General features: G+C 44.0%; 1 protein-coding gene across 1 annotated transcript; it reads left to right on the plus strand.

The window, feature by feature from the left end:
* Positions 1-1,836: 1,836 nt before the first annotated feature.
* On the plus strand, positions 1,837-7,648 carry pax8 (paired box 8; the record flags this gene model as incomplete). The annotated part of the gene is made up of 10 exons (XM_079289117.1): positions 1,837-1,973; positions 2,103-2,300; positions 2,554-2,627; positions 2,847-2,972; positions 3,676-3,851; positions 4,039-4,159; positions 4,377-4,616; positions 5,024-5,125; positions 6,272-6,358; positions 7,526-7,648. The coding sequence occupies 10 exons, from the start codon at positions 1,837-1,839 to the stop codon at positions 7,594-7,596; spliced, it is 1,332 nt and encodes a 443-aa protein (XP_079145243.1). The 3' UTR covers positions 7,597-7,648.
* Positions 7,649-12,612: the final 4,964 nt, after the last annotated feature.

Raw genomic sequence — 12,612 nt, forward strand, 5'->3', positions numbered from 1 at the left:
CGGGTCTGCTCGGCTTTAATATCCTGCAGGTTGATGAAGCTTGGCGGGGAGATTTTTTTCCACACTCCGCTGGCAGCGTTAATAGAGGCTCCCCTCCCTTCCCTCCCTCCCTCCCCTCCCTTCCCTCCCTCCCTCCCCTCTCTCCCTCCCTCCCTCCCCTCTCTCCCTCTCTCCCTCCCCTCCCTCGGCCTCGTCCGGACGCCGTTTGATGTGGAAATGCAAGCTGGGAAAAGGCTGAGAGAGAAAAAAAGGAGCGTTTGAATGGGTTAAATTAAAAGCAATGGTGTTCTTGCAGAGTCACCACCGTGCAGTCTATAGAGAAGATAGTGGAGGCTGCTGCTGAACGCAGCGCGCGCTTTGTCTGCTGCTGTTTACCGGGAGAACCAGTTTAGTGTTGCGCGTTCTTTTGCAGGAGCCACATTTGACAGATCTTTTGGGTTTATTTCGACTAATGCACCTGCTATATATTTGATATGTATGACAGTCAAATATAGGCTTCAACACAGTGTCAGTTAATTCACTGATCTAACAACATATTAAGCATTTGATACACTGGTATCAAAACAACACGCAAAATAAGAAAGTACCAGCTTCACATGCATGTAATTGATATGGAAAATGAAAAACAAAATATCTTATTTTTGGAAAAAGCTTATGTGAAATAAAAAGAATAAGTCATATACCACAATTGTCTTATTCCTGAGGAATGATCATGTATAATAATCATTATTATTCTTTATAATTATAGACTGAATTCTTTACTAAATCTCATGTTTCCTACTAATCTACAGCCACACAATGCAGTCACCTTCACTGTCGCCCTCAAAACAAATTAGTGGCCATATAAATGAGAATTGGGAGAATAAGCCTGCAGGTATTATTATTTATAAGGAGGTGATTAGCCTGCAATTAACCAAACAATAGTCCATTTAAAAGTATGAGCTTTGCTGCTGGGTGAAATGAAATAGGAGCATAATATAATAATCTGAAGCACTAATAATATTCACATAATTCATATTTGACACAACAGGTTTTTTAGACCGAAATAAAAAAGTCTCAATGCGTTGAAAGTAGACATCTCAAAACTTAATCCAACTTCATTGATAATTCACCTTAAATCTCTTCTTTTAAAATAAGAGTGAATAAATCAACCCATGAACGTGCACCATCACTCAGAGCCGCCTTGTTTGCTCGCTGCAGTGAAGGTTTGTTTCTCTTCACTGCCTTCAGCTCCTCCTGTGTCCTCCACTTCTTTAATGCAAAACTTCACACCTGACAACGCCGGCACTGATACAGTTATTTACGACACGTCTAATCTTCAGCTTGTTCAAGAATGATTGATCAATTTTGCAGGTCGTTGCAAACGAGGGACAACATCATATTCAGTTTGAGAAAACGAAAAAGAAATGTCTGTATATTTTAATTACTTTGCTGTTTTAGATCAAGCCCTTCAAGCTATAACACTAAGTTTTCCGAAGCTTTTTTCTCTCGTTTTTATGCTTTTGTTTGACAGCTTCTCTTACATTATCACTCGCAGCATTCAATTATTTGATGAATTAAACTTGCATTTCAAATAGACAGAAATGCTGTGCTTTTGTGTGTTTGAGCAGTGCTCTGTTGTATAATTGTAATAAATGAATTGCTAAAATATTTTCTTAGGTTAGTCTTTGGTCAGCACTCTGTTTGTGTGCGTGTCCAAGTGTGTGTGTGTGTGTTTGTGTGTGACTTTGTAGTGCGGTAACATTGGCGTGTCCCAGACCTCGGGTTCCATGACATTTATAAGTGTTCATCCCCCCTCCTCCCCCAGGTCATGGGGGTTTTAACCAACTAGGTGGAATGTTTGTTAATGGACGTCCACTTCCGGAGGTGATCCGGCAACGCATCGTGGACATGGCCCACCAAGGGGTCCGGCCCTGTGACATCTCCCGGCAGCTCCGAGTCAGCCACGGCTGCGTCAGCAAGATCCTGGGACGGTAAGCGAGCGCCTTGCTCAACCTCCTGTTACATGTCGATCCGCCCGGTCGTGTTCTTTGAACCTGTCGGAGTCTGTTTACTGATCGGGAGCAATAAAGCAATGACTGAAATCCTCAACCTTCTTCCAGTTACTACGAGACAGGCAGCATCAAACCCGGTGTGATCGGCGGCTCCAAGCCCAAGGTGGCCACCCCGAAGGTTGTGGATAAAATCGCAGACTACAAGAGGCAGAATCCCACCATGTTCGCCTGGGAAATCCGGGACAGACTGCTGGCGGAGGGAGTGTGTGACGGCGACACGGTGCCCAGCGTGAGCTCCATTAACAGGTGACATACTGAATTATGAATGAAATCGTGTTAGAGGTTTACAGATATGCCGCTGCATCTCGGGCGGCTTGTAGATATCTAGAAGAACTGTAGTGCATTAGTAAAGTTATGAAATCAACATCTACTGAAGATCTTCTTTCAACCTTTATATGCTATCATTATGCCAATGCTTACACCCACCAAACAACATTCGCACACAGAGTTAAATGTGAAATTATCACTGACTTAGTTGCGTTTCTTCTTTTTGTTTCAGAATAATCCGCACAAAGGTCCAACAGCCGTTCAATCTTCCTCTGGATGGAAAAGGCCTGAGTCCACACACCTTAAGTAAGTCTTTATCATTTGCAAACACACACAGGGATGCACAATGGAGCTGGTGTCACCATCCATATCACCCAGCATGTGATGTTGAAGGATTAAGGTTAAAGAGAGCGCTTATTGTTGTGTAGGATTAAGCGCGTGACCTTTGTGGCTACTAGTGAGACGTACAGTATCATTCCCGCTCTCCGTCTCAAATCTGTCTGTGTTTGTTTTTCTCTCCGTCAGTCCCGAGTTCAGCAGTCACCCCTCCCGAGTCTCCACATTCGGACTCTTTGGGCTCCACTTACTCCATCAGCGGCTTGTTGGGTATCCCCCAACCCAGCGCCGAGGGCAAGAGAAGCCACGATGACAGTAAGAGATCAAATGAAGGAGACACCACACCATTGGCATCATGAGATGTGTATCAGTGTGAAAGACGGAAGGGGGTTTTGCTTCTTTTCTTTTTTTTCATGAAAAGAACAGATAGTTTTGGAGTCATTTCCAAATACACTTAGATTCACCAAACTTTCTCAACTGGATTCGTTGCATACCGTGTATTAGCATTCAGCCGGAAGTCATTCACTCTGAAATATCATGTCTCAAAAAGCTGAGAAACACCCTTCACTCTTCAGATTGCTTTATTTAATAACTCATTTGACCTTTAGTTTACCTGAAACTCATTAAGAACAAGTTTTTCTGTCACATGGGAGAACGGTCCAAGAGGCACAGAACAAAGAGCGATGAAGTGTTTCATACAAATTCTTTTAGATTGCATTCAAAATACTCCATTCGTCCCTTAAAGGGCAATTTGAGGCGGGCTCGTGTTGCAAGCATTCAAAAAAAATGTATTCACACATTTAAAAGAAGAACCTCATCTTCTATATTGTCTTCTTACAGTAAAATGGTTCAGAGTCATTTTTGAAAAATGAAAGAATTGTTAAATTTCAACAAAGAATTCTTTGTATTTTTTTTTTATCTTGCCATTCACAAATGTGTGACTGAAAACCTTTAAAGGAAACCACACGCATCACACGTAAACATCTTTTTCCCGCCCTCTTCTCCTCCGTCTTCTCAGGTGATCAGGAGAGTTGTCGGCACAGCGTGGACTCTCAGGGCAGCGGAGGCGTCCCGAGGAAACAAATGAGAGTGGATCACTTCTCTGCAGCCTCGCAACATCTGGACTGCGGGTTCGATCGTCACCACTACCCCCCGGACTCATTCGGCTCCGCCTCCAGCAGCAAGACGGAGCAGGTAAAAAAAGCAAGTGTTACATCCGCTATGCACACATGTTTATAAGGAATTCATGGTGAAGAGCAATTCAGAGTCATTTGGAACTGTAATTTGAAATTCTTTTGACTTGCTCACATGCATCTTTGCTCCTATACTCATACATAAGCACACTTTACACCAATAGCTAATCCCTGGTCATCATCCTCAGACTTTGTACCCGCTGTCCCTCATCAATGGCAGCCTAGACGAGGCCAAGACCAGCCTCTCAACATCCGGCTCTGCCATTGGACGGAATCTGACGGCACACCAGAGCTACGCCATGGTGACCGGTGAGACTCTTAACGTTCGATGATGACCCTTGACCCGCGTCAAGCACCAAGTTGAAGCCCTCAACACGCTGACTCTTACCATCGGCATCTGTTCGGGCTGAAACCGCTCACTCTTTGTTTGTTTTTGACATTCCACTCTTAAGTTTTTCGTTCCACTCATGTTCACCGTTCGTTGTCATTTTCTCACCCGCCTGCACGCTGGCCGTCACCACCTCAGAATCCCTACAGCCCCTGCAGCTCTGTCTAAAACAGGAAATGTCCCCAGAAGTGACGAGCACGAGCCCCTCCCCAAACATGGCATTGTCCAACCTGGCGTTCGTGGAGCTGCAGGCGCTGCAGAAACCCGTATCTGTCAGCAGCAGCTGCAGCAACTCCAACCATTACCCCAACGCCTTCAACTCATTCTCCCATCATGCACCAGTGTACGGGCAGTTCAGCAGTCAGTCTATCATCTCAGGTAATGACAGCATCCATCTCGTTCATGTTCACACTCATCCGGGCTGCACAACAAAAGGGCAATTAGTATATTTTCATTGTTCATTCATCTGCCAATTATTGGATGCGATTAATAATTTGGTCTATGAGCTGCAGAAAATAGTGAAAAACGCTGAACAGTTTGCTAAACCCTTCCTCTTCAAGTATCTAGTTTTGCCTAGAACTCTAAAACACTAAATTTACTATCATAAGACAAAGAAATTTAGCAAATACTCACGTCAAAGTCGCTGAAACCAGTTCATTTTGGGCATTTTTTACAGAAATAACTTACACGATCAACCGTTTTTTTACCATCTTGTAGCTCTAACGAATAGTAAAATAATAACTGAACTGTATGTTAAAGGTGTGTGTTTTGGTGTGTGTTTTTAGGGCGTGACATGGTGAGCTCCACCCTGCCGGGCTACCCTCCACACATCCCCTCCCCTGCCCAGTCAGGATACTCATCCTCTGCCATCACGGGCATGGTAGCAGGTAATGGAAAAAAAACAACAATGAAGCTTGTTTTTCCCTTTTCCTAGATTTAGAAAGTCAAATTGAGAATTAAGGGGAGAAATAAAAAGCATAAAAGGAGTCAAAGAGGTAGAAAGAAAGGAAATGAAAGGTGATGAAGGCAGGAAAAGAAGGAGTGAATGGAGTCTTGCAGATTAACAGGAAGACAGGCTGAGTCAATGAGTAGTCTTGCCAGTGAGGTGAACTGTGTTGTGTGTGTGTGTGTGTGTGTGTGTGTGTGTGTGTGTGTGTGTGTGTGTGTGTGTGTGTGTGTGTGTGTGTGTGTGTGTGCACATGGGCCCAGGGGGTATACAAGGAACAGGCTGGGGGTTCCACCCTGCTGCCCACACCCCCCACCCAGACACCTCTGACCACACATCGCCATGGGAACCAGGAGGCCCAGGAGGGAGATGCAGGGTGGGCGGAGGGGGTGTAAAGTCTGGGCATGAGCGAAGAGGAGGAGGTCTTTGTGGTGTGTGGGTGTGTGTGTGCGTTTGTGTGTGTCTACGTCAGGATGCCTGCATACGACCAGAGAGTGTGTGTGTGTGTGTGTGATGTGCCTTTTTTATTTGAAGTCTGCCCTCCGAAGCGCGAAATGAGAGGGTCTGATTTATTATTTTTCTGGTGGGCTCGCTGTGAGGAAGCGTTGATACACAATTACTGAGTGAAAGGAGGGGGGGGGGGGGGGTTAGGGCAGGAGGAGGTGGAGAGAGAGGGGGGGGGGTGCAGGGATTCATTCCAGCCAACATAATTACCAATTAGATATTAAAAAAGAGAAAAGAAAGAAAGAGGAGTGCCAGAGAGGCTAAAGCAGGAAGTGCAGGAGAGGAGGAGGAGCGACGCGAGGGGCCGAGTGAGCAGCGAGGGCGTAGAGGCTGGCTGCATGCACCACTGGGTCGAGGGATTTCACCCTCAGCCATCCACCTGCACCACAGATTAATGGTTTACAGGCTGCACTAACTGTTGGTGAATTATGAGCTAAGCCTGAGCAGACTCTGGCACACACAGACAAACAACCCAACCCTGTATGAGCCCTCGGCGACATCTTAGCTTTGCCCGTTTCATAACGCTCTTTGTTGTATTGATGTGTTTTATCTGGTGTTTGATGAAGTTTTGTTTGTCTCGCAGCCGGCACAGACTATTCGGGTCAGACCTACAGCCATTCGCCCTACACCTACGGTGAAGCCTGGAGGTTCACCAACTCCAGCATACTGGGTATGTCTACTGCTGACAACCTCGTGCACCCGGCACATCACCTCTAAATGTATTTAGTGTCACGATAAAGTAATCATGTTGACCTCCACAATAAAAAGACAAACTGCTCATTAATTAACATCCCCTCAGAATTAAGAATAAAAAAACTCACTTCTACTGTGATTCACAAACATTTCCTCATAACTGTAATTTAAAAAAAACGGCTGCAGGAAAGAGGAGAGACTCAACAGGAAGTGGTGTTCAAACTGCCACTAAAGACTTATTACTTCAATGTTTGTGTTATTTTCACTTATTCAACCCATATTTAATCGGCTCCTTTAAGGTTGGAAAGCTCATTTACAGCCTGCAGGCAGAAATCAGGCAAAAGATAAAACAAAACACAAAAGGCTCAAATAAACAGTCACAGGAGTCGTTTACCAAATTTACAATCAGGTTCCCCATTTACATTCCTTTTATGTTCCAGATATTATGAAGGTGTTGTTTCCCATTTCACACCATCGTACGTCACTACATTGACGTGTATTCATTCGACGCTTTTGTCCAAAACAACATACCAATGAGGTGCAATCCAAATGAGACTCCTACAAGGAAAAGTGTCACAACGATCAGCTCTTCCACCTGACGTTGGGGACACACAGCGGATATTGTGTCTTGTAGGTCGAAGATAATGATTACAAGATCAACTTGCACCATTTTAGGTCATAAGCAGAGATGTAATGATAACATTAAACGCTGAGTTTCAAAATTATACAAACAAAAAAGCAAGGCAAGTTTAAAAAAAAGAGATCACCCTGTTTTTGCTCTGATAATGTATATGATGACATGGCATCAGACTGGTGTAAATGAGCCAGAAGCTCTTTTTCAGAAGTATATGTCAGCTGGGTTTTTGGGGGGAAAATCTCCTCCACTGCATCACTGCGTTACCGATCAACCTGGTAAAAGGGAAAGTCCTGCCTCTCTTTTATCTCTTTGATTATTCCTCTCGAGTCTTGAGAGGGTTTAAGACTCAATCCAGTCTTGCAGGACAAACAGTCCAAGCAGCTCAGACTTTCAGCTCAACCATCTGCTGTAAAAGCTCAGATAAGATGGATAAAGAAGGTCTGATCGACCAACACCAGCGCCTCCCAGTTCTGAAGGCCTCCATCTGCCCCCCCCCCCCCCCCGCAGGTTCACCCTATTACTACAGCACCGCCTCCCGCACCGCTCCACCGTCTTCGGCCGCCTACGACCACCTCTAGTCCCTCCCTGCAGGGGACCCCGACTCCACCAGGACCCCGACTCCACCAGGACCCCGACTCCACCAGGACCAAGACCGGAGAGCTCAACATCAGCTGACACTTCTGATTACGGACCGAGGCATGAGAGTCACAGCAGGATGTGAACTTGAGACTCTGCTGATGAACCAGGAACACATGTTATTTTACCACACCTACTCGTATGTTATTTATTTGTCACTACTGATGCCGTCGCCCAGGGTGACTCTGACCCATGCACGTTTACACATTGCCCAAACTCCTCCCATGCCGGGGCCTGTTTCCAGAGACTCAGCCTGTCGTCTCACATACTTTCAGTTTAGAGCTCTTCAATGCTGTTTTGGCCAAAGACTTTCTTTCCTCGCACATCTGCAACCTGACACCACTGATCCAGTGAATACGGATATGCAACGTCTTGATACTGAACTATGCCTGCTTTTGTTTACAATGCTTTCTGTCCTATTTTCACAAATTGATTCCTTTTCTTGATCTGCGTCTGCTTGCAAATTAATTTTTATGACTTGTTTTCACCATCAATTCAGATCTCAAGAGCTTTTCCTGTCGTGAAAATAGACTAAAGGGTGACACATTCAATCACAATTACAACAGAATGCCCACATATGCCCCTCCAAGACAATTAATATATTTGTCTAGCAATATGTACATATTGTAAATGATGAATTACTCACGGGGAAGTGATGCAATTTTACTCAGAGAATGACTGATGAGGTGGGAGGATGATGGTGATTTGGCTACAAAAACCAACAAGGCTTGAAATACATTTGTTTTGCTTCGAATAAATTGAGTTTGTTGTCATGCTGATGTTCTGATGTTTGGTAAGAACTGTGACTATTTTTTCTTATACTGTTATTAATATTATTGCAGATGTAAATAATGAATTTCTAAAGAATTATTTTAATTAAAGCATGACAAATTGACTGTGTTTTTTGCTGTGGTCTTTTTTTAAAGAATGGCTTTGATTTGACAAACTATACAATAATAATAAACGGATTATATGTTCTGAAATCATTACTTTGGTGTAGAGCTAACAGTGCTGACAGTCTAATATGTTAGTTTTAGTCAACTGAGGTTGTTTAGTGTGCTGAAGTTTACTTTAAGAGCATTTGATTCTAAATGTCTTACTATTATTATATTATTATCATTATAATTATTGTTATTATATTATGTGTATTTGTAGCAATAGACTCTTATACTTACACGCTAAAAGCTGCCTAAAAATGTTGTATTTCTTCTTCTTTTTTTGTTGCACCTCTCAGCATTTTATAAGGACGAAAGCAACGATCCCGAAAACACGCGCATCTGTTTAATTTCTTTTTTTATTTTCTGCATCATGTAGTTTTATTTGCAATTATTTCGTCCCTCTTTGCGGCCTCATAATTGCGGCGCGTTAACGACGCCACGGTTCGGCGGTGCCGCGGCCCACCTGGTGCCGCCGCGTGGGACGGCGCTAGGATGATGGAGAGGCCGTGCGCGCGCTCCATCTCTGAGACCTGCAGCACGTGAAACTGGTGAAACTGGTTGTTTTTTAGGCGCGCGCTCAGACAGTAAGCCTTATACATTGCAGATATTGTATCAGTGAGTGAGTGTGAGTTTAGAGTTGATATATTGTTTTTATTGTTAAAATCCAATGGGTTAGCCTTTATGAAAACAACGATGATTAATGTGCGATAAAACAAACCTAAAACCGTTTGTTTACTCCACTTAAATAATATACAACATCATTCAGACCAGTCTATATTTGACTATGAATTAGTTTATTCGTAAGCAGCTGGTTTCATATGAATAGTGGACAAACTATCTCTCCACAAAGACCATTCTGGAGCTTTCATCACAGCACGCAGTCTTCCTACAGTTTTCATGGCATTGTAAATATGTCATATGATGCATGAATAACAAATGTGATGTAAATGTAAAACTAAATGTAGCCAAAGTTTGAATTCTATAAAATATATTTTTATACAAGAAAATATACAGATGTTTTAGCACAGTTGACCAAAAGTGTACCAATATAACAAATATAATATTGACCAATGTAAAGTCAAGTATTTATTTACTTTACGATGTCTTTGTTTATAGTTATGTTTTCTTATCGAGTAGCCTTTTATGACCTGCTAAAAAAACTCATTTTTGTTTTTATGGGTTTATTTTTTGAATATATTTAAAAATGAAACCATATCCAGTAACTTTAAGATTCCCATCAGTGGGGAAACGTGCGCTTGAACTTGCTCCAGTTTCAGTGCTGGGTTTTATTCTGTTCGGTCTCATTAGACCACTGCAACCTCCACCGTAATTCTCAGTTCAAGAACTTCTGTGTGGTTCATGGCCTAATTCATCAGTAAAGAAACCCTCAAGCCTAATTACATAACTCTTGAATGACGCTTTTTGTCTGACTTCTGAAACAATCACTTAAAGTCCTCATATCAGTTCAGCCGGAGCGCTATCTGTCTGCTGATGAAGATCGGCCTGACGTCCTTCTAGTATGTACTTCTCTTTCTCTCTGCTCCTCCAAGCCTCCCCTCTCCTCACATTTCACCATTTTCCTGACTCACCTCTTCACACCGCTCTCTTTGTATCCCTCTCCTGCAGCCGCACTACTGTACACACCCTGTAAACTTTAAACAACAGCTGCACTTCATCCCATTGTTGTCCAAGTGGCCTGCCCCACTCCACTCCAGCCCATCAACTGACTGGACACTCTTTCATTCTTTGCAGTTCCCTGCTCAGGCATGCAGAAACACACACACGAATCCATATACACTCGTACAGAGGAGCTTTTCAAGTTGATGCGCCTCACAGGGGCGAAGGTAAACCTTTTCACCGAACCCAATTTCAAATTCCTCATCCAGCTGATGGCCGGCCAGAGAAATAACAGCAGTTCACGTTAAACATTAACAGTCTCACTGCCAGAGGAGTAAAAAAAACAAAAACATCACACTGCTACGCACGAGCCACAGCAGAAATAACTCTTCTCTGTCTCTCTCTGGGCCTATTAGCGATGGAGGTTTCGGGCCACAGTGCTTCTGGTAATGAGCCCGGCAGCACAATACAGGCACCGGGCCGGAACAGCTGAGGGCAGACAAAGCTGGCAGGACGAGGACTTACTGCATTTAACACAGAGCCATACTAACACTGTGTCTGTGTGTGTGAGTGTAGGATGGAGGAGAAGGCATGTGTCCCATCACCATTATGGGGACAAACTCAAAGACAGAATGGGGGCCCCTGGAGAAATTGCTGGCAAAAAGGCAGCAGAGGAGTGTGTGGCAATCAGTGGGCTGACGGGTCGGGGTTGTCCTGCGCCAGTCATCTGGAAAGTTCTCCACTTATCTCTGGGCTCGAGACAGTGGGCCAACCGACTCCGCCTGGCAAATAAGCATTATAGGCTGACATCATTTGTCCGTCCAAATGAGCTGCGGAACACGCTGTTGTTTCAAACTTTGAATGGCAGCGCCGCACTGTGGGCCCCCGCCCCGGTTCAGGCGTCTTTGTGGCCCTCCAGAAAAGCCACATCGTGTGAGTGAACCCATCACCTTGTCTGTTAATTGTTTAGCCGAAGCCTGGCTGATTGTTTTGAACCCTTTGTCATCTCTTTGTCTTTGAATATTCAGCAGCCCCTTCCAGAGTGTGAGATTCTCCTTTGGTTACTTAACAGGACTAACAATCAATACTTCACCTTTCTGACTGCTGGAATTGTGGGAGCTGTGTGCGGCAGTTTTTTCAACAGTCTGAAACCAACCATCTGACAATCTCGCCGACTTTACGCAACGATGAGCCGCTGTGCAGCCAGGGGAATGGAGGCAGAATTTTAACTTCTCTCTCAGGCTCTCTTTGTTCATTTTTAAACTTGAAACTACTCTCTGTTACTATTCTTACGTAGAGACATGCATGTACAAAAATAAGTAAAGTAAAAGTAATGTTGGGGCTGAAGGGAATGTCTTCGTGATGCAGGTATTGGTGATAAAAGAAACAGCAACGCATTGAACCCAATATTTTACCTGATAATGGCACTAGAGGAAAGGTTAAGGATCACCAAAGATGTTACAATTCATGGTCAGGCAGATATGAACACCTGCTAAATTGACCTTCCTCAGCGGAAAATCCTTGTGGTTGAAAGCATCATTAACACTCATCCTTGTTCCTGTTTTCGAGGACTAAAATGAACCTCCAAACTAAACAATGAATCGCTGTCACTACAACCAAAAGTGTCTTCCTCATAAAGGAGACGTGAGATCACTGAAGTCAACAGTTTCTGCCAATCCATCCAGTAAGTGTGGGGATATTTCACTGAAACATTTAACTTCATGGTGGTGCTCGATGGAAAGAAAAAGATGCAAGAAATTCATTAAGATTCATCCTCTGGGGACCACGAATGTCTGTGCAAGATGTCGTGACAATCCATCAAAGGTTCGGGACCGACGGAACGTTGGCACAAGAGCCAAAGGGCCTCCGAACACCTGAGCGGACTTCAGAAGACAACACCTTCCTCAGATTTCAAGAAGCTATCTAATCTCCTCCACCTTTAACCATAATGCACCTGGAACAAATGTGCCAGTCAAACAGAGCAAAGTGGTGAAACAGAGGGTGTTTCTGTTTGGGAGCAGGCTGAGAGAGGAAACACAGGTGCCCTGTGTCCGACCAGCCTATTAAACAACACACAGGCCCTGAAGGCAGGAAGCTGCTATTGACTGGAAGACATCAAGAAAAACGCACCTTTCAAAGCACACACACACACACACATTCAACAATATACACACACACATGGAGGTGGATAAAATCTGCCAGGTATCAGGTACTGCCCTGAGGGAGAGGGTTGACCTGTGGAGGCCGGGGGAGTCAAACACACAGCTCACTCAACGTCACGCACACGTCCCGATAATGCTGCTTTATCCTTGAATTAAACTGCAGGTTGAAGATCATGAATTCATGCAAATATTCACATGGCTTTGGATTAAAGTTCAAACTGATTCCTGCTTCCAGTTGAAC

The sequence above is a fragment of the Melanostigma gelatinosum genome (genome assembly GCF_949748355.1).
Source record: "Melanostigma gelatinosum genome assembly, chromosome: 18".
Lineage (NCBI taxonomy): Eukaryota > Metazoa > Chordata > Actinopteri > Perciformes > Zoarcidae > Melanostigma > Melanostigma gelatinosum.